The following is a 20722-nucleotide window of genomic DNA, read 5'->3' as shown; positions in this document are numbered from 1 at the left end:
CGTGTCTCTTCGTCTCGGCCTAGTAGCCTCGTCCGCGTCTCCGCAAATACATGTACGCCCTCTCGCGCCGCCTCTTCTTCACGCGTGCAACCCTCCCGCCGAACCTCACACCACCCAGGCCGCGCCCGATCTCCGTTCTACCAGTGGCGCCTGCTGACAGTTCCGGGGTAGCACAGCATTGACTTCCGCTCTGCATAATTGGCGCCTCTGTCTCTCCACTCATTGCTGCTCTGGCACCCCGCAGGCACCGTCATCTCAGAGCCGCACGTTCATAAAGGCTCCTGTTACTACTGCCACCACCACCGCCCAAACCTCGGCAATTTCCGTTCCGTCGTTTCAGCTTGCATTGAAAGGACTTCTTGTACACACAAGCTTTCCTCTCAGAAAAAGTATGTGAAGCACGCGTCACTTGCTCGGCGGCAGGGACTCCCTGCCCTATAAGGCCGACCGTGCTAACCTTGAGAGCAGTCATGTTTCAGGCTCGCTAAAGTCTTGGGAAAGTCCAAATTGCACTTGTAGCGGGACGTGATCGATACTCCCTATTAGGAGCGCTGCCGCCTCGACAGCTCTCCCGCCGTCACCATGGCGACCGAATACTTCTCCGATCAGGAGTCTTCGATCGCGGCGAACTCGCTGTCGGAAACTCCATTCATGACTCCCCAACCTTCGAGGTCACGACGCTCGTCTCGCCATGGGACCCCATCGTCTAACGGTGACCTATCGCAAGCGTCACCGTTGCCGCCGGCTTCCGACTGCACCTCGGACGACCCCGCAAACGACGAGAACATCTCCATGCTGGATCCCCGCCGCTTCACCCCGACGTTGCACGCCAATCTCGTCGCAGAGATTCTCAATTTGCGGCGAGAACTCGACTCCAAGCACCGCGTCATCGAGGACCTTGAGACCAACCTGCACTCGACGCAGGAGGAGAACGAGGTGCTCAACGACAAGCTATCGTCGAGCTTGAGAGAGAGCCGGAACGCCAGACGTCAGATCCAGCAGCTGGAAACCGGAACTCTCTCCGCCCTCGAGGAATTGGCCAAGGAGCGAGACCAATTCAAGGCCGACAACGAGCAGCTCAAGAGCAAACTCGAAGCGTCTCAGAAAAAGGCCAAGAGTGAAGGTGATGCGTCAGATCGCACGCAGGACCTTTGGCAAAAAGACAAAGATGCCTGGGACAACGACAAGCGATCTCTAGAGCGCCGGCTTCACGTCACCGAAACCCGATTGAAAGCCGTCCTCGATGAACTAGCAGCGCAGCAGGCAGCAGCCGAAGCTCAGGCCCAGGGAGAGCCCGCGGGCAGCAAAGACGCCACGAACGGGCACGAGAGCGACACGGCCAGCGTCCAGTCTTCGCCAAAGAAGGGTCGCCACAGGCGGAACGAGAGCAGCGGCAGCGCGAGAAGCATCCGGAGCTTCGGTCCTCGCGGCTACCGTGCATCCATTCTCACCATCGGCTCCGAAGCACATGTGAAGCTCTCGAACGGTATCAGCCTCGCAGACGAGCTGGCCTTTGACGAAGAGGACGAAGATCTCGAAGACCTGGAAACGGATTCCGACGACTATACCGAGCACGAGATTCGCGCGCGGAAGCTGATGGAGGCCAGAGCATCTTCCGTGCCCGACGAAAAGGCGCGCAAGATGCTCGGTATAATGATTGACAAAGACAGGACCACGCCGACGCCGAGCGAGCCCGACAGGGATATGTCTTACTCTTTCGACGACACGGCGCTGCTCGACCCCGCCCACCGTCCAAAACACCAGCAGTCCTTCGATACCATTGTCCCAACGCAGTTCGAGCCGAAGATCGAGCCGGAAGACGTGGCCAACGTTGAGCAGAAGCGCGTCGAATACGTCGACACCGGGGTTCAACCGTCTCCACCACCATCTCCCAGGGTGACCGCGCAGCAGATTGTGGCTGCGAGGAGCAGCGGCCACATCATGGCCGCCATGGATGTGGAGGCGAACCAGAGGAAGAAGCGCGTCTCCGCGCCTCCTACCGAGGGCCAGAAAGAGAAGGAGCCGGCGGCGTCTCAACGAAAATCGGGACTGATGGTCTCAACATCGTGTCAGACCCTGAGCCAGCCGTTGAGCCCTCCCGAGACGCCGACGGTCGTGCTTCCCGAGCCCGCGGCCGAGCCTGAAGCTCCGGCTCAGGCACCGCAGATGGCTTCGACGTCTACGCAGACGGAACCGCTGGCGGATCCTCGGCCACAACCGTTGCCCGAAGTCGTAGTCGAGCCCCCTCAGTCCCCGCCTCGGACGTCGGCTCCCGCGCCGATTGCCATTCCGCAAATCGCCATCCATCCCCCGGGATCTACTCCTGGATCTCCCAAGCATGCTGTGCTCCCTCCGAATACCAAGAGCGCCGGCTGCCAGACCGATTCCGAATTGCCTAGCAACATGCGCGATTCCGAGGTACAGACCGATCCCATTATGATCGACCAGCGAGTTGCCAAACTCCCACCTCATCTGCTGCCTTCGGCCATCTCCTCGAAGCCAGGAACGCCTAACAAGGAGGAGCAAAAGGCCCAGCCCGTGCTCGCTAAGCCCTTTGAGGAAAAAGGAAAGTCTCCCTTGCATACCTCCACGCAGGAGTTGCTCAAATCACTGCGCTCCAAGTCCATCCAGGCCACTCAAGACAAATACCCTGGCAATAATGATAACGGGCCCCTCACACAAGAGAGCACTGACGGCATAAGGCGACCATTCAGGACCAGCAGCTTGTTCGCCGGCTTCGACGGGGCAAGTTCCGACGAGGATGCAGCCGATGAAGAAGCATCGAGTGACGAAGAGGGGTACAGCGGTCATGCAGTAGTGATCAGAGCAGTCAAATACGGCCGCATGTTCACCAAGCCTCCGACGCCGGTGCCAGAAGAGAAGGAGCCCAATTCCAAACGATCCTCGTACGAGAAGCGCTCTTCGGTCGAGAAACGGTCTTCTTACGAAAAGCCGGCCAAGGTTGAGAAACCCATCAGGGCCGGGTCCATTCGCAAGCAGCCGAGCGTGCGTCGCTCCGCGCTGCTCCAGAGTGGCATCGCCGCCCACGACCGGCCAACCCTCGTGGAAGCAGGTTCCAGCAAGACGCTCTCGACGCCCAAACCGCCGCCGTTCCCCGTGCCGACGAGGTCGAGCTCCAGGAAATTGCCGCTCAGCAAGAGCGAGGGCTCGCAGAGCCCGACACCACGCAGCAACATGTTCACGAACCGCCGCTCGCGCCAGCAGCAGCAGCACGCCAGGCAGGACAGTCTGCGCAAGGTCCGCTCCGCAGCAGTCATCCGCCGCGACGGTCGTCAACGAAGCAGATCCCCGCCCCCGCCCCAGCCCCAGTCTGCTCTGACCTCTCCGGACGAGCCAAAGGACGCACCGCCGCTGCCCCGCGACCGCGTTACTTCTCCATACCAGGCATATGCTTCACGACATCCCGGCCGCCAGCCGTCGGTCAGCACCGGGGTCAGCACGGCAGTCAGTTCCGCCGTCACGAACAGCAACCAATCGACGAGCTCCGTCCAGTCGATCAGTGTCGTCGATGCCATCGCGGGTGCGATGGTCGGCGAGTGGCTGTGGAAGTACGTTCGTGGCCGCAGATCTTTCGGGGTGGCTGATGCTGTGACACCGGAATTCGGGAAGGACGATGGGACCGGCGGAAGCAGCGTGAGACACAAGCGCTGGGTCTGGATCTCGCCCTATGAGCGGGCTATAATGTGGAGCAGTAAACAGCCCACGTCTGGCACCGCACTGATGGGCAAGACGGGTCGGAAGTGTAAGTTGCTGTCACCAGACTCGAATCGTCCATACTGACTTTTTTTTTAGTGCAAATCCAATCCGTCCTCGACGTCAAGGACGACACTCCTGCACCGCGGGGCGTCGGCGCCCAGCCCATCTTCAACCGATCCATCCTCATCCTGACTCCCGCACGCGCGCTGAAGTTTACCGCGCCTTCGGCTGAACGCCACTACCTGTGGCTCACCGCCCTCTCATTCCTCGCCCACTCCTCGCAAGCCATGCCCGACCTGAACCAGCTTCCAGCCGCACCTACCGAGGAGTCGCCGCAAACCAAGCGTTCCACGGCAGCTCTAGGCCGCCGACCCATTACCAACTCGGTCCGCCTCGCCAAACAGAATCAGGGCGGAGCGAAGGGCTACATCAATCGCGCAGAACCGATTTACGAAGGTCAGGCCGCCCAGTCACCCGTTTCCGAGGCTGCAAGCCCGCCTGTCATACATCGCCACGGCCGCAAGAGGAGCATGACATCTCCGAGACAGGCAGCCATTCCGCCCCCTATTCCGAGCAACCCATTCACGCGTAGCTTCTCGCAAAACAGCGTGCACAGCGTGCACTCCACATCTGCTGTGCCACCGCCGATCCCAACTTCTTCGTACTCCTCGGCAGCTTCTAGCGTCGGTATGTCCGAGATGTACTCGCCGGGCGGGGCCAACATTCCTCCCTCGGTGCCAAGCAGCATCTACAACCCGAGCCGACGCACATCCGAGGCCAGCAGCAGCGCGGCCACTGCTTCGGGAATGCGCCGTGAGTTCGACGCGTTCGCAGGCACGGTGCGCATGGAGGCGTTCGTCGAACCACGCCTCAGCCTCAGTCAAATCCCAGGTGGCGGCTTCCCCGGGTTGGCACCCACCTTCAAGGAGAAGTCGGTTGCGCGACAGTATCGCAAGAACAGCCAGTACTCCATCAAGAGCGGAATGTCGGGTTCGGACTTGCCGAGCAGAGCACCGAGTCAAGCGAGTGGCAAGTACTCGAGCGAACACGGAAGCGATCTGTTCAGGGGCTTTGGGTAAGCGAAATCTATTCGCAGCTGACGAAAGATGAAAAAGTAAGAGATGTTTTGGATTCTTATTACACGGATTTCTCTCGCAAGCGGCGCCGCATGGTTCAGGGCCGGGACGGAATGACCGGTGACCAACATGAATCGGATGGCTCCTCCACCATGATGCGTGGCATACCACGCTCTTTGCGGCAAACGCTCTTTTACGCCGTCCCACGCGTACCGAATGCTCTGAAATGACGCTCGGTGGTGTAACTCACGCTCCCTTCTTGTCTCTCCTGTTTTGCCGTTTCGAACGGCTTACCATTGTTGATCTCTGGCACGAGCCGTAGACGACTGCAGTACGGGCCGAACGGCCACAACTTTCCTACAATACGCGACGACTTCATGGCGATATGGATCGCACACTTTGCACCCCCCAACAAAAGACCGCAAGACGGCCTTTTCTGCTCTCTCCATTTATCACACACATCTACTCTGGCTTTCTCTCTACTACCTTGCAACTACCGCCTGCCTGAACATTTTGCTCAATTCGCTTCCATCTACTTGCGACTCTTACTTGCCCGTTATATACCCGTTTATACCCGAACCGATATGGCAGGCAGTTAGTGTCTATTGTGTATTCTTTGATCCGTACCATTGTTCTAATCTGTCGTTTATACCAGGGAGGTATCTCCTCCAATGTTCAGGGTTTACACTTGTATTTGTTTTTCTGAGGTGATGTATCCCTGGCCTCTTTGTTAAAGTTTTTCGGATGTTTGAAACCATACGTGGACGGGAAATGCAGGATAGGAGGATCAGCAGTTGATTGGATGGAGCATGGGAATGAATATGTCAATTTTGTACGTGGCATGTAGTCTTTGCCTAATTCTGCTAAATGGAACTACGGCAATTCAATTCAATATGCGCAACTCAAAAAGTGCTTTCCCGGTTAGACAAGGGCTTCGTGCCCAAGTGAGCCTTAATATTCGCTCAGATCCATGTACCGGCAGCTGGTTTGCTAATCGTTCATTAGTCTGAGATATCTCCGAGACATGGATTCTGCTGACGTCTGGTTAAAGGAGAAGGCCTAGGGGGGATATTGGGAAGTGGGGCAGGAGGATTTGCACATCGTGGGGACGGGAACGCAATCATTCAATCTATCTGCCGCGCACCCTCGTGTGGCCGGACCTCTTCAGTCTCCGCCACACACGTACATACGTACGCAAATGCCCAAGAGGCCTCCGGGCAACGCGATTGGGTGCGATCGTGGGCTCAACGCACGGTACCCGCGCCTATTTATACGATCCGTGAAATAGGAGGATCGTGGTGATGATCCCCGCTCCAAGTACCGGTGATCCTACCGGGGCTTGCCGCCGGGCTGTGTTTTCTTTTTCTTCCTCTACGTGCGCACGGAAAGTGGAGACTGTTGTTTTACTTGGCCCGGAGTCATCCACGCGCTCTTCAATAAAATCTATGAACTCATTTGCCCCCCGCAATAAATTGACATGGTTGGTTGAGAAAAAGGGGAAATATTCCAGGTAAGTAGCCTCCTATTTTAGCCTCTTCGGAATGAACCGTCCGCTCCGGGGGACCCAAGAGCATGGTACTTAGATGGATTGCTAGCGGAGGGGGGAAATCCTAATGTGTACATAAGTCAGTAGCTTACCGGAGGATGCTCCGCACGTGGTGTTGGTGGCTTGCCCTGCGTTGCGGCCGGATATCGGGATGGCGTGCCATGTGCATGACCTCTTTTTTGTTTCCCTGTCTCGCGACCCTTGCACCTTCAATTCTCGGGATTGATGAGGCGAGATCAGAGGATGGTTTTAGCACCCGGGAATAATAATCATGGGCTGAGAAAGTGTTACTTTTTCCTTCTTTGGTAGGTGGGGCGATAGAAGTTTGTGTTGGATGGCGCTGCCGATCGCTCGCCAGTTGGGCATGAACGCTACGCGCGAGTACTGCTTGATTTCTACAAGAGGAACTCGTTGCGGGGGAGGGTGGAGAGAATTTTGTCTACTGACCTCAGAAAGTGGCTCTACCGGGGGTCGAGAATCATGGGATCGCCGGCCGGGATGAATTAGTTTGTTAGCGGCTGGAAGTATGCATGGAAGAGCTGCTTACCGCTTCGGGAAGTGTGATTGGCTATCACGAACCAGTGGCGTTTTTGGGTCCCGCCAAGGAGCTTGCTCTAGTGAGTTTGGATGGCTTGCTCCATGACATGTAACGGCGCTAAGCCGCCTGCGAAGCGATCACTCACTAACGGCCGCCGGCGTTGCGCGAGTTCGAGGACCTCGGTTTGGAGTCCTCTCGGAGGTTGAACGTAGCATTCGTATCGACCTTCCATTTTACCTTTCTCTCCTCCACCTACTGCGAGACTAGCAAGGAAACGAAGGCTTGGTACTTACATCGTATGTAGCCGCTAGAGCATTTACGTATCTTGAACTCAAAAATCAATGAGCGTATTCGCCAGTTATAGTTTTACAGTTGGTGAGCACGAGAACAATATGATTGATACTAAGCTCACTATCAAAGGTAACTCAGATAGGGCCATTCTCGGCAGTATGGAGACGGGAATACGTGCATATTCGTCATGATAAACGTTTGCTAGACGACCCGTTTATAAACTTATCGATAATAGCTTAAAATGCTTTTCGTCTCCAAGATGCTTATCAGTAAACTTGCAAGAATACTTTATCAGAAATGCGACAGATCAAAAATGCGACAGGATGTCGGTTAGTAAATGCGGCAAATGGTGGTAGTGCCTATTGAGCAGACTAAGCTAAACCTGATCGGGAAGAAGTAGAGGGTTGATAGCAATCATGGGCAAACCAAGCGGACGGCAACCTATTGGCTTTGAGGCAAAGCATACCCGACAGACTGCTTGTCTCCTTATCGTATGAAGATAGAAGGTGGCCAAGCTATTTGAATGAAGTCACGACTGCGGAGCGAAAGTCCAAAATGGGATGGAGAGTCTCTTTTCCATCTTCCAAGAGCAAAGACTGGAAGACCGTTGATCCTTCGTGAGAAAAATTGAGCAGCCTTAGCGAAGCGATGGAGCGAGAAAGAGCAAGTGACTCTGGCAAAGAGGAAGCCCCGGATCGCCTCCCCCCCTCAGTCCACAGATCACGGACACGACATATATGTGCTGCACACGCCAATGAACCATCAATTCGGAGTGCATTAAGGTACCTATTTTGCCATTAAGATACTTGTTAAGCGGCGTTGTGTAGTAAGCAACGGGAACTACCACTCCATAATTCTGCATTACTATGAATGTTCTACCCATACCGGCCGATGTTTTACCTGAAAGATACCTCTGTCAATCCTGTCATTATAGATTATGATAAAACCAGTGGTTTTTTTTAAAAAAAAAAATAAAAAACAAATGCTGGCCTAGATCATTGACGGGAAAGTATTTTGACAAGTTTGTGTTAAACAAACAGCATGGCGGATTATATTTTGCTAGGCCTCTTTTCTTCCATTCATTTTGATTTATTTTTCAAGCCTACCCACCATTCTGCGAGAACTAATGAAACGGGATTAAATTTATGAGGATGAAATCAACTCAATTGAGGATTCATTCTGGAGTGGTTAGTTATTATACCGTCCGTGATAAGCTGGAGCTTTCGGATTATCGTTCACCATAACAGGTTCACCCAAATCTACGTATTCTTGGCGTGGCGATGATAGATGGTGTCATAACAAATTTAGCGGCAGGGTTCTCGGTCGCTGTAACCTGTGCTTTGCTAAATGTAGCAGGTAGTATTTAAAAATGAAGTAAAAAGTAGAAGATGACTTCACATAAGAATAGAAACTTTTAGCGGCAGTGATAACGCAAGCGGGAGTTTTATGTATAAAGGACCCTTTACAGGTTAATTTAAGGAATGAAGATCTAGGATCAAGTTAAGTTTGCCTTTCCTCCGTGGAAGAACGATATAATATACAATGCGGATTTTGAGGATAGATAGAATCAGATATACATTTACTAGCTGTCGAGAAGGATTATTTTGAAATATTACATGACAAGTAGCGCTATAGCAGCTTCTTGAAGAGCTACAACAAGGTCCGAGTAGCGATCCGTATTGAGGGAATGGTAAAATACAGATTCATAGCAAATATTACCAGTAGTGTCAGCTCTATGTAGCCAGGAGGCATACGCCAGACTCGGCCGCGCTTCGCGGAAGCCAGGCAATGGACTTCATCAGTAATCCCGACACCGTTAGTAGCTCGAGTTGCTTCCAGCACCTCCAGCACCTCCATGCCGTTTAACAGTTAAAGCGCTTTTATTCGGTAGAGCTCTCAAATTATTATAAAAAACAATGTTGTTGGCAGAGCTTAGTCGGATATTTTTAGTACATTTCGTATTATATAGTATTATCACGATGAAGAGCCTTCACCGTAGTAAACATGTCGCCACGCATGGCGCTGATTATGTCCTCCTGCATTGGAGCGGGCAACAGACTTTTTTGAGAATCTTTTCAGGTCACGGAAATCGGCCACGATCATTGGCTTCTTCATACACGCTCCGTCCTTTTTTGCTAATTATCCGCAGGTCTGAACTGCAGTGTGGGAACATGTGGTACCTGCAAGACTCGATTCGTTTGATACATTCATGGTCACCGTATGTTAGATGCGACCGCTGTTGAATATTTTGAATTAAAGGTCCGTTGTAGTGTTTATAAAACTCGTAAAGTTTTTTTATGAAGAAGAAACAAAAGCAAGGAAAACAGTTTCGAAAATATAAACAGAACTTCGACGCAGCTGCGTAATGTACAGCCATTCAGCGTGTCTATTTCATAAGCGTTGACAAATGGGATCAACTAAGCGACATCAGCAAAATTCCTTTTCTATTGACAGCTGCTAACCAAGTAGTTAGTACAATATAGAGAGGTATCGTAGCCGACAGCTAGCATGAAGAATAGTAAGGTCCTACACAACTATGTATGCCTCAGCTCTTTCTTAGAAAGATAACATATGTGTCCGGACGTGTATGTATAATTATTAATTCGACATTTACGTCCGGACGATAGCTTCAGATACCCATATTTTTTTTTTTGGCGTACGGCTTGCACTGCAAAAGAGGCCGTACTATTGCTGAGCTGGACAACGACTAAACAAGGCATCACAACTGTAGAAGATTCGAGCTCGCCTTTTCCTATGAAGCACACATCCGACATAAATGTGAGCTTGAGCCTATTATGCAAATCCACCCAGACAGTGATTGGATGACTTCCCATGTATTCGAAGGAAAGTTTCGACAAAGCTGAATCATGGCCACCCACTGTATCTACCAATGAGAATCGACATGTTCTGCATCCACATCGACAAAGCCGCTGCTGCTGCCTGATGGAACGTCAGGCGAATCCTTCGACGATCTCCAAGGTGTCAGCAGGCGCCCCCACCCGCTCGTCCTCTCATAAAGGACCCTTCGAGCCCCCTCTTCAAGCCCTGAAAAGGACAACAAGAAAGAGAAAAAGCAGTTGCCAACCGCCATGTCCGACCAAGTACGCAGCCCGTCCCGATCCCCCCCCCATCCAAAACTAACAGCAACCCCCCTCCAGCCTTCCACCACCACGACCACCACCACTTCCACCTCCTCCTGCACCTCCTGCGTCCGCCTCCCCTCCCCCGGCCGAACCCTCAAACAAGACCCAACCGGGGCGGGATGCCTGCACCTCGGCAGTGACGGGGTCCTACGCAGTTACTCTGGCGACGGCGCCGTGCTCGACCATCGACAACTGTCGCCGGCGCAGATAGCCGAGCACGTCGCGGTTTTCCGCGCGACGGGGGTGTATGACGCGGAGCAGATGGCGCAGATCGAAGCCGGGTACCGCGGCGCCGATGGTCGTGATGTCCCGCTCGAGCGGTGCGTGGAGCCGGGGGATGAGCAGAGGCCGGTGCATTTGAGGGGGAAGCAGAAGAAGGCGGGGGAGGAGTGAGGAATGAGGAATGAGGACCGACGTGAGATGAAGAAAGGCCTGAGAGTAATAAGGTGCCAAGTCCCTATGTTGAGATGATGCGTTCTGTTTCAATCCAAGGCGAAGCGGCGAGGGGTGAGGAACTCGGGCGGAGGAGCGGTGTGAGACAGCCTTTCGAATCGATACGCATCTTCCGGGTCCTGCGGCGCCTTCTTGGCCGTCATGCCGAGCAGGTGCGGCTTCAGGCCGTGGCCGAAGTTGATCATGCACCAGGTAGACGCGACGAGCGTCGAAGCGGTGAGGATCAGCGACACGACGGCGAAGAACATCATTTCGTCCTTCATGATCGTCTTCGAGCGCGGGCCGTCGCCGACGAGGAGGATGATCCGGCTGACCAGGTAGGCCACGCCGCCGGCGTATACCAACTGAAGGATGCGTGTATCAGGTTGACTGGTCACGTTGGTGGGAGTTTCCAAACTTACGATGGAGATCAGCATGAAGAACCTGTTCTCGTGCCTTGCTGCAAAGGCTGAGAGAAGGATCTGGAGCATGGCCACCGGTATGATGGCCATGGTGAGGGCGAACTCGGGTTGTTCATAGTGCACATCGACGAAGCCGTAGATGATGACGAAAGAAACGAGGAAGTAAAAGGACAGTTTCATCAGGACCAAGAATACCTGGAGCAAGTGAGCATGGGGATCTGTCGGGAGGTCCGGATAGTGTTACCTGATAGATCAGATACCGAGTCCTCAGGCTCGTGTCGGCGTTGATGTCCTTATACAAGGCCCAGGCAAACTGTTTGTGGAGCTTGTAGGCTAGACCGCACATGGCCACGCTGCAGGCGGCAAAGACGGCGATGAAGGCGATCAAAGCGGGGTGGATCTGGGCCCATATGTTGACGTCCAGCTTGACCAGCGGCTTGTTCTGCGCATCGTGGTTCGGTGGCAGTCCATGCACCACGTCCTTGACCTGCTCGTACTGCAGGACGGCTGATATGAAGAGGCAGACATTACAGACGGCCTGTGCGAACAGCTGGATGTTGTTCTTGCTGCGGAGCGAGTCCCACGCCAGCAGAAACTGGTAGACGACGCCGAAGACGAAGATGGCAAAGGTGACGGGAATCGTGTATGATCGCGCGACCTGATAGACGTTCGGGTTCACCCAGCGCAGATAACGGTCCAGGACATAGCTGCAGAGAGCGGTGAGAACAGGACTCAAGGACGGGGTGCCCGGACTGACAGCTGGATCGCGGTATTCACGCCCGCTTGAGTGGCCGTGGTGCCCAGAAAGGCCCACTCCGACTTCGTCTGTGGTTTGAACATGATGGAGCGGATGGGTGCGCGCCCGGGCTTACGCGGGCTAAAGATATATATAGCCAACACGTGCGCGGGATACGAGGGATCCGCTTATTTAGTGCTGAGTAGCGCCTGAGGCCACTGCTATGTATACGCAGCGTTGCGTCCAGCTCGTCGAAAAACGAAGAGGGCTGCGTAAGCCGGCAGCGTTGCTGTGGTTGAGCTGTACAAGAAAGGAAATCTCCTCAACGATGGAAACAGGAACCCCCCTCCGCATGCCAATCTAAAAAGCGTAGGTCGACCGGGATTCCCAATGTCGATCTCCCTGACGTCGGCATGCGGATACCGAACCAGCCACAATCGTCGAGCTCCAGACCCTCTGATGTCTCATGGCTTGCGACTGTCTCTGTCTCGATGGCGACTGACTGCTCAGGCTTGCGACCGTGACTCCCCTGCCACGTCATCCCTGCTTGGTTTTCTTCGAAACTGACACCGCCATCCTATCCGATTGGTCCCCGGCCTCCCGATCTTCAGCCAATCCACGCTCAACAGTGGTTCGGGCTTCCCGCCTTGGGCTCTCCATTGGTATTTAGTCTCCATGTGAAGAGATTTACGCCGCCTGTAACCACCGTCCTTCGCAAAAAACTCCGTCCTCAGGAGCGAAACGGCCCTCACTACTTGCGATGCTACCCTCCTTCGAGCTGACGGCTGACACTTGCCCGTATTCGTACCGTCCTGTGGCTGTCCGAATGGTGCAACGGCGTAGCACGCACGAAACGCCGCTTCACATGCGCCGATTGCACGCCCGCTTGCTGCGATCATTCGATCCGCCCATCGTCTCTCGCATGTCATGCAACTCATCACTTTACGCGTAAGCAAGGAGTGCTTGTCGCATTGCCGAAAAAGGAAATCAAAGTCACATGCGATATGCGGGTTCCCCAGTTCTTCTCCACTTTCCTCGTAAAGCAAAAACTCACGCACAGAGCATCCGCATAACGTGATATTAACCATTTTTGTTTTATATTCTGTCGAGTGAGCTGTCGAGTAAGCTATGGCTGCCATTTTTTTTTTCTTTTCGAGAATTCGAAGGGTTCGACTTCATGTACCCACATAGCTATGAAATGCTTGCGGGACTTCAGCTCAGATGAGGTGAGCTTTTTTCTTTTTTTGATCCTCCCGTTAAACGCCGGTTTAAGCAATCGAGTCTCGGTAATCAGCTCCTATGGACGGTTGTTCATAGAGTGCTAGCTCAACTCCGCGCACATGATAAAGTGCGCAGAGGACTTGGTCGTTCACCAAGTGGTGGGAACCTGGGGGAACTCGTTCTTGCTGAGCTTCAAGTCATCGAAGACCGTGTCGTTGCCGTGAAGGTGCTCGACCCGCAGCTCATCCTCATGCTCTAGCTTCTCTAGCTCCTCCCGTGGCTCTTCCTTGCCCTCCCTCTGGTCCTTGGACTTGGGATCGAGCGCGTGTCCGAAACTGTCGTCCGTGCCCTCTCCGATGAGCAGGATCTGAACGTTGTCGTAACTTAGGTATTGCGGCTTCGCCGACACCCAAGCAAGGCCACGGAACTCCTCGATAATCCTACAGGACGCGTCAGTTTGACTGCATGCAGCTCGAGAGAAATGACACCTACTCCTTCGGGAAATTGGGGCCCTGCGGGAGCTGGGCGCTGGCAGGTCCCTTTCTCTCCGGGTTCTTGACACTCATGACGAAACTGCCCTGGTTCCGGAGACCCAGTTCCTTCTGGACATCACCGATCTCAGTCGGAATCGTGAGCATGTAGGCAAGATGGGAGCTCCTTCCGGTGTCCGTGATTGCGTAGACACCCTCGCCAATCGGAGTTGTTGGAGGAACCTCGCGAGTGCCCTGAGTCTTTGTCTCGTGGGTGGCACCCGCAAAGAAAGTCTCCTTGAGATCTTTGATGGTGATCTTGCCCTTCTCGGCGAATGCCATGAACCTATCGCTGTGGCTCTTCGGGAATACCTTCTTCGGAAGCGCGAACAGCCTATTGTTCTCGCTGTCCTCGATCGGTGCTGCTTCAAGCTTGGTGCCCTTGGGAACAGGCCGAAGGACAAAGTATGTCCGCTGCAGGTCCTCCGGGCCTTCGGCATCTTCGATTCCCACGCGCTTTCGGGTAAAGAAGTAAATGACACCTTTTTCAATAATGCTGGTGGGAATCTTTTGCTCGCGCTCGGTGTCTTCCTTGACAGCACCACCTGCAGTCGACCGTCAGTCGGGATCAATTCACTGTTACTCGACGGGTACTTGCCCGTTTTGGTGGAGCCCGGCGCCTCGCCCTCCGGTTTGGCAGCTTCTTTCTCATCCGAGATCTGTTTGCCGTTCTGATCCGCCTCCTCACCCTTGCTCTCGGCCTTCTTATCAATGCCTTCGACTGCCTTGCCCGCCTCGATCATATCGATATCATCGGGAGCACCGGTACCTTCAATGGTTTCTTCCAGGGTCTTTTGCTTCTTCTCGGGCTCGGCTTTCTTTGCGCCACGGCCCTTGGTGGGTGAAGCCGCATCGGCCTTGCGCTTGGTACCCTTGGGCGAGGTCTGCTCCTGCTCGACCGTCGGCTCGTTGTCGCCCTTTTCGGCGAGACGAGCAGACTGCCTGGTGGAGGAAACCATATTGACAGAAATTCGAAGTGTGTGGGGGTTGATGCTCGGCTCAATCGCTCAGCGACGATGAAATGAAGCTTCCTGAAGCTGCACTGCGATGGGGCAATGCGATTGACAGAGTTGTGAGGGACGTAGAGGAAAGTTGGTAGAGCGCAAGCGGTTGGAGCTGCTAAAGAGGAGCTGTACCGTGACGCGCCGTTTTAGCTCCAGCGCGTCACTGACGTCATCCAATCGCAACGCGTCTTCCCGCGTCTCGGGCGCCTGCTGGTTCCAGCCAGCCTCTAGCCATGTCGAATGCATCGTACATGCTTGCACGTGAGTGCTCATGCAAAGTCTAGATGCGCAGCTCACGGATGGCGGGATTCGAGCGAAGTGGCTGGCCCGTCCAAACCCCGCTCTGCTACCATCACCCTCAACAAACCTGGACTTGGAGATGTGTAAAAGGCCGTAATCGCGTAATTTGCGTAACCTATCCTAATTTGTCTATGAAAATCTTCTCTTTTTCCGGTCCTCATGACCGTTAATAGGTATCATATACTTGCGGAAGTGATGCAAATGTCCCCGGATGCCTGTTCCTGGCGGCCTGTCCGTCTTCAGTCGTCAATTGGCGGCAAACCCATGCATAAAGTCCTCAATGCCGTTCCCCACACCCTCGGGGCTCGGCTTCTTCGCGCACACATCCGGCTCGTACCCGCACTTCACGAGGTAATCTCTCGTCGTCGGTCCAATCGTCGCGATGCACGTCCTGAGCCCGCCCTCCTCCAGCGGCGTCTTCGCGCTGCCCTCCCCCTTCCCCAGCGTCTCCAGCATCGCCTTGCCGCCCGTGGGCGAGAAGACAACGACCCACTGCTGCTCCGCACCCGCCTGCCGGTTGCCCGCGACGACGGCGGCAAAGTCCTGGCGGAACGACTGCATCTCGGCCGTCTCGTAGACGACGACCTCGTCGACGGCCGTGTAGCGCTCGGCCGGCAGGTCCGGCGCCTGCAGCGTCTTGGGGATGATGTCGCGGCGCTGCTCGCCGACGAGGAACAGGATGGGCAGCTTCTCGAGAAGGTCCGCCTTTCTCTTGCCGCCGGCGCCGCCGAGCGCCGGTGGTGGTGGCACCCGCCGGTTGTAGTCGTCCAGTATGATCTTCGCCAGCACCTCGCCGTTGCCGCTCTCCTCGCCGAGAATGGGACACTGCAGGCCCAGCGCGCGCAGGCCCCGCGCCGTCGCGGGGCCGACGACGTAGAGCGGCAGCGAGGCGGGCAGCAGCGCGTCCATGTCGTGCTGCTGCTGCTGGGCGCCGCCCTCGCGCCGCAGGTCCTGCACCACCTGCGTGAAGGCCTCGACGGCGCGCTGCGACGTGAAGATGATGGCGCCGTACTTGGCGTGCTGCGCGCCCGTGAAGCCGCCGTGCGCAATGTCGGCGCGCAATTGCTTCAGCGCGTCGGCCCGGAAGCGGTGCTCGAGGACGGGGACGAAGACCGGGTCGTAGCGGCCGTCGCCCGCGGCGGCGAAGAACTCTTCGTAGCCATCCGTCGGCGTCGACTTGGTCTTGAGTAGCACGACGGGAACCTTGCGGTCGGACGGGGCAGCGGCATTGAAGGCGGCGGCGGCGGCGGTAGCACTCGAGGAAACGCTCATGGTGAAGGGACGCAAAAGAGGGACAGAGGCATAACTCTCCCAGTCCAGCCTTGAGCAACGAAGAAAAAGAGCGACCCCGCGCGACCCTGTGTCGTGGGAGAGAGAAAACCCGCCAACAACCCCAGCGCCAAGCTGCGCTCACAGCTTTCTCAGCTCTGATCTTACTCGGCAGCACCCGGCAGCGGGCGTCATTCCGCAAGGGCAACCCCGGTCCGTCTGCGCGCGCGCAGAGAGGACGACGACTGCCCCGGAAGCACGGACAACCGGGTGCCTGCTCTCTTGGATCAAATCGGGCGACTCTCTTACAAATATTCTTCTTTTTCCTTCTTTCCTTGCCATGCCTGTGACCTCCCTCGAGGTCCCCATTCTCTCCCAATTCCTGTGTGTCGTAGAGTCCAGAACAGGCATGCCGGCGCAACCACTCGACACGTCCCTTTCCCGGGCCTCCAACACCAGCAACGATGACACCCAGGATGCGCCCAAGAAGCTGCCGAAAGGCGTAGTGCTTGGCCCGGACGGGAAGCCGTGAGTGAACCACCAGAGCGCGCGCGCATACGCGTGCAAGTCGCTGACCACACAATGTCCCACCTTCACAGTTGCCGCACCTGCACGTCCGTCTCTTCGTGGTTCGCCATGGCCAAAGAAAAGACCAAGAATAGCAGCAGCTCCAGCGCTTCCACCTCCACCTCCACCGCCGCCGCCGCCCTCGCCGCAGCAAGCGCCGCCGCCGCAGACCAACAACCGCCACGCGACTGCCCCCCGGACGTCGAGCAGCTGGGCCGCTCGTCCTGGACGCTGCTGCACTCCATCACGGGCAACTACCCGGCGCGGCCCTCGCCGCAGCTGCAGGCCGACACGCGCCGCTTCATGTACACCTTCGCCAAGCTGTACCCGTGCTGGACCTGCGCCGAGGACTTCCAGCGCTGGCTGCAGGACGACCGCAACGCCCCGCGCGTGAGCTCGCGCGACGAGTTCGGCCGCTGGATGTGCGAGGCCCACAACGCCGTCAACGACAAGCTGGGCAAGGACAAGTTCGACTGCGACCGCTGGGAGGAGCGCTGGTACACGGGCTGGAAGGACGGGAGGTGCGATCCTTGAAATTCCTTTTTACGGCGGCGACGAATTCCTTTGTATCATCTGGGCGGCTGGCACACTCTCCTCTATAAAGATTTGCTCTGCATGGAATGCATAAATGGCGTTTGGGTAAAGGAAGATGACGCCCCTCAAACTAGACATGTATGGTTTAGACGAATGTATGATAGATATTCGTAGTGTGTTTAACACCAGCACGAGCAGCGGCATGTCTTTGTACGATTTAAGCAGTCGTTTAATACCAGCAAAACAACGATATAACACGTCTCCCCAACGACAAACACACTCAAATCACGTCTCTACCGGTGCAGTCTATCCAAGTTTCATTGACAATCAATGTGAAGATCCCTATCTTCTGAGGCAATGCTTTGCAACCGCTCGCTGACAATGATGCGAGACCCTAGAAGGCATCTTGAAAAGAATCTCTCCATCATCAGAAAAACATCCGTGTCTTCTGCACTGAAGAGGTAAAGAGTTAAGAAACCCGTTGTCATCATCTCTACAACAGACCCTCTGAACTAGGATCATGAAGGCCCCCAAATCCATTCGCCCATACATGACTAGCCACAGGCAGCCCGTTGAAAGACGTTCTCGTGTACGTAAAGCGCTATCGTTTCGGCATCGGCCATCTATCAATTACCGCATAATCTCCTGGTAGATGAGCACTATCAAACAATTAGCGTCCGTGCACCTGCGAGTGGATGAGTGCGACATACTCTTCAGCTGCTCCTTGGTCAAGTTGTCCTTGTTCTTGTCGAAATCGAAGAACTCCTCGGGAATCGGGTCGGCCGTGGGCTCATCGTCAGGGTCGTGGTACGGCTCGAGGTACGGGTGCTTCAGAGCCTCCTCGACGGTGATGCGCTTAACGGGGTTGAAAGCCAGCAGGCGTTCGAGAAGGTCCAGAGCCAGATCCGAGCTCTTGGGGAACATGGCCTTCCACGGAATCTTCTTCTTGAAGGGGAGCGAACGGATGTATTCACGAGCACGGCGCGACTTGATGCCGTAGTAGTCCTCCATCGTGGGCGTGCCCAGGACGTCGAGGATCAGGGTGAGCTGGTGGTGGTAATCCTTGCCGGGGAACAGAGGCTTTCCGCTCAGCATCTCGGCCAAGATGCAGCCGACACTCCAGATATCGATCGCCTTGGTGTACTCCTTGAACGTAAGCATAATCTCAGGAGCACGGTACCAACGAGTCGCGACATATTCCGTCATGAAACCGGAGTTGTCCTCGGTCGACGCAGCGGAGCGGGCGAGGCCGAAATCGCAGACCTTCAGGTCGCAGTTTGCGTTAAGGAGCAAGTTGGACGGCTTGAGGTCGCGATGGAGGACGTTGGCCGAGTGCATGGCCTTCAAGGCACGCAGGGTCTGGTAGATGAAGTACTGGCAATGATCGTCGGAAAGTTCCTGAGTCCTAATGACACGGTGCATGTCCGTCTCCATGAGCTCCTGTGGGGACCGTCAACTACCGCTCTCGAGCCACGTCAATTCGTGCACGACAGACCTGGATGAGGTAGACCTCGGTGAAGGTCTCGTAATTCCTCGGCTTCTGGATGTCGAGGATGGAGATGATGTTCTCGTGGTTGAAGTACCGCAGCAGCTTCATCTCACGGAGCGTGCGCAAGCAGAACATGGAGTGGTCGAAAGGAGTGATCTTCTTGATGGCGACCTTCTGGCCGGAGGGCTTGTGCAGCGCGGAGCTGGGGGATGCTTTAGCATTTTCAGGCAATGGTGCCCGCTCGTGCTGCTGGGAACTCACCAGACGACTCCGTACGCGCCCTCACCGACCACATCCTGGATATCGTACTGCTCCGAAACGTTGAAGGAAATCTTCCTCGAGCTGCCCTGGGGCTGCGCGCGCGACATGGTGAAAGAGGGAGCGGATTACAGTCTATGCGGAAGCTGTGAGGTGGGGCGGGTTAGACGAGTCGGCGCAGCGTAAAGGAGCGAAAGAGCAGATGAAAGCGGAGAGGAGACGGAGAGGAACGAGAGAGCTCTTTTTCAGACGGCTGGAGATTGAGGTGGGTCCGAGCGACCGGAGAATCGCAAGCAGCAGCCATTGTCTCTATTGTGTTCACTTTGCAGGCTGAAAGTGAAGACAATGAAAGTCGGGCAGGTGGCACACTTGCGGGCCTGAGCGACGCTCCGCAGGGAGCCCAGTGCTTGCGCCCAGCAGGCGCATAATCCAGAGAAATGGAAAATTCAAGGCGGACGGCCCATCCAGTGAGCAGCGTCACCGCAACATACCTAAGATATCGTGTGCGACGTCCTCGTCCGTGGGTGACACAAATCCGCCAGCAGGGACCAAAGGGACGCTCGTCCTACTGATCTAGACCGGGCCAACACTCGCTGTTCCACGACCAGCCGTGAGAGGGGGTGTGTCGAAGGTGCGGTGGGCGGACGGCGTGCGGGCTTGAGAGAGAGGTGAAGATTCGGAGCGGGATGCAGGAAGCCGCGGCGGCGGCGGCGAGGGGCGCGGGCGGTGGGTTCGTGCTTGGGTGCTCGGTGGTCGCGGCGGAAATGAGGTGAGGGCGCAGGCGGCGGGGTAGACGCGCGGTGGGCTCGGTGGCTCTGTCTGCGCTGCTGATTGGGGCGGGCGGTCAGCGCTGCTGTCACTCGGGCGCTGGGAGCGGCCGCGGTTTATCTGGCGCCGCTTGGCTGCGCACAACTCACAGCGTAGGTCCAGGGGCCGGGTCTGCGGGGTCCAGGAGGCGGGTGCGTCGCGGGTTGAGCAGGCGAGCGGGCGGCGGGGGTGAAGAGAGCCTGCGGCGTGCGTGCGGCTTGGGCGCGGCAGAGCTCAGCTAGATAAAGACGGGGCGCTGCAGACTCGAGCGGCCACGAGGGAGAAGCGTGGAAAAAAGGCTACCCTATTGTTAGCATTGCTGTGGAGTCTCGTAGGCCAATCCCGCGGCATGGATGCGGCCGCCGAGAGGGCTGCTCCGTAGCCGCCTGCATGCCGCCCCAGCCATTGGCCCAGCGGCCTGAAGCACCTGCAGCGAGTCGAGTGCCGCTGGCAAGCCGCGTCAAACGCCTCTACCAGCTCGTCGCACCAGCAGCAAACGCGCAGGCCGCTCGCTGCTCGCCGGCCAAGCGATATAGGGCCGCACCTGAAACTGCCCGTCTTCAGCCTGTCAGGCACACCCGCAATGGATCGTGCCTGCGTTTGACATCCGTCGCAGCACGACGCGACGGGCTAGGCCCCGCCGCCTGAAGCGCGCCGGCCCTCGCCCTCCGCTACACCGCAGCCGCCATGCAGCGGGTCGGCAAGCATGAAGCTTACTTCCAGAACACCTCGATCGCCCGCTCTGACGCCATCGGCTGTCCCGAAAAAGACGCATCCGAGACACCAAGATTGCCGGAAGGAGATCTTAGCATGACGCTCGCCACCAGCTCTCCTTCGCGCGT

The 20722-nt window shown here is 56.1% G+C and overlaps 7 protein-coding genes across 7 annotated transcripts; 3 read left to right on the top strand and 4 right to left on the bottom strand.

The window, feature by feature from the left end:
* Nucleotides 1-582: 582 nt before the first annotated feature.
* Nucleotides 583-4796, top strand: LTHEOB_2018 (Nuclear migration protein; the record flags this gene model as incomplete). The annotated part of the gene is made up of 2 exons (XM_035510784.1): nucleotides 583-3763; nucleotides 3814-4796. 2 exons carry the CDS (start codon nucleotides 583-585, stop codon nucleotides 4794-4796), a joined length of 4164 nt encoding a protein of 1387 aa, XP_035364958.1.
* Nucleotides 4797-10257: 5461 nt separating this feature from the next.
* LTHEOB_2017 (uncharacterized protein) lies at nucleotides 10258-10704 on the top strand (the record flags this gene model as incomplete). The annotated part of the gene is made up of 2 exons (XM_035510783.1): nucleotides 10258-10269; nucleotides 10327-10704. 2 exons carry the CDS (start codon nucleotides 10258-10260, stop codon nucleotides 10702-10704), a joined length of 390 nt encoding a protein of 129 aa, XP_035364957.1.
* An 89-nt stretch (nucleotides 10705-10793) lies between these two features.
* LTHEOB_2016 (uncharacterized protein) lies at nucleotides 10794-12005 on the bottom strand (the record flags this gene model as incomplete). Its single annotated transcript, XM_035510782.1, has 4 exons — nucleotides 10794-11108; nucleotides 11166-11360; nucleotides 11410-11872; nucleotides 11923-12005. The coding sequence occupies 4 exons, from the start codon at nucleotides 12003-12005 to the stop codon at nucleotides 10794-10796; spliced, it is 1056 nt and encodes a 351-aa protein (XP_035364956.1).
* Nucleotides 12006-13270: 1265 nt separating this feature from the next.
* LTHEOB_2015 (uncharacterized protein) lies at nucleotides 13271-14611 on the bottom strand (the record flags this gene model as incomplete). Its single annotated transcript, XM_035510781.1, has 3 exons — nucleotides 13271-13562; nucleotides 13615-14197; nucleotides 14236-14611. The coding sequence occupies 3 exons, from the start codon at nucleotides 14609-14611 to the stop codon at nucleotides 13271-13273; spliced, it is 1251 nt and encodes a 416-aa protein (XP_035364955.1).
* Nucleotides 14612-15202: 591 nt separating this feature from the next.
* LTHEOB_2014 (Uroporphyrinogen-iii synthase) lies at nucleotides 15203-16228 on the bottom strand (the record flags this gene model as incomplete). The annotated part of the gene is made up of 1 exon (XM_035510780.1): nucleotides 15203-16228. The coding sequence occupies one exon, from the start codon at nucleotides 16226-16228 to the stop codon at nucleotides 15203-15205; it is 1026 nt and encodes a 341-aa protein (XP_035364954.1).
* Nucleotides 16229-16634: 406 nt separating this feature from the next.
* On the top strand, nucleotides 16635-17326 carry LTHEOB_2013 (Mitochondrial fad-linked sulfhydryl oxidase; the record flags this gene model as incomplete). The annotated part of the gene is made up of 2 exons (XM_035510779.1): nucleotides 16635-16753; nucleotides 16825-17326. The coding sequence occupies 2 exons, from the start codon at nucleotides 16635-16637 to the stop codon at nucleotides 17324-17326; spliced, it is 621 nt and encodes a 206-aa protein (XP_035364953.1).
* A 630-nt stretch (nucleotides 17327-17956) lies between these two features.
* On the bottom strand, nucleotides 17957-19183 carry LTHEOB_2012 (Mitogen-activated protein kinase protein; the record flags this gene model as incomplete). Its single annotated transcript, XM_035510778.1, has 4 exons — nucleotides 17957-17985; nucleotides 18037-18766; nucleotides 18822-19017; nucleotides 19077-19183. The coding sequence occupies 4 exons, from the start codon at nucleotides 19181-19183 to the stop codon at nucleotides 17957-17959; spliced, it is 1062 nt and encodes a 353-aa protein (XP_035364952.1).
* Between the last annotated feature and the right edge of the window lie 1539 nt (nucleotides 19184-20722).

Source organism: Lasiodiplodia theobromae (genome assembly GCF_012971845.1).
Source record: "Lasiodiplodia theobromae strain AM2As chromosome Unknown scaffold_5, whole genome shotgun sequence".
Taxonomy (NCBI): Eukaryota; Fungi; Ascomycota; class Dothideomycetes; order Botryosphaeriales; family Botryosphaeriaceae; genus Lasiodiplodia; species Lasiodiplodia theobromae.
The sequence above is the reverse complement of the archived record's forward strand: the minus strand, read 5'-3'. Positions and strand labels throughout refer to the sequence as shown.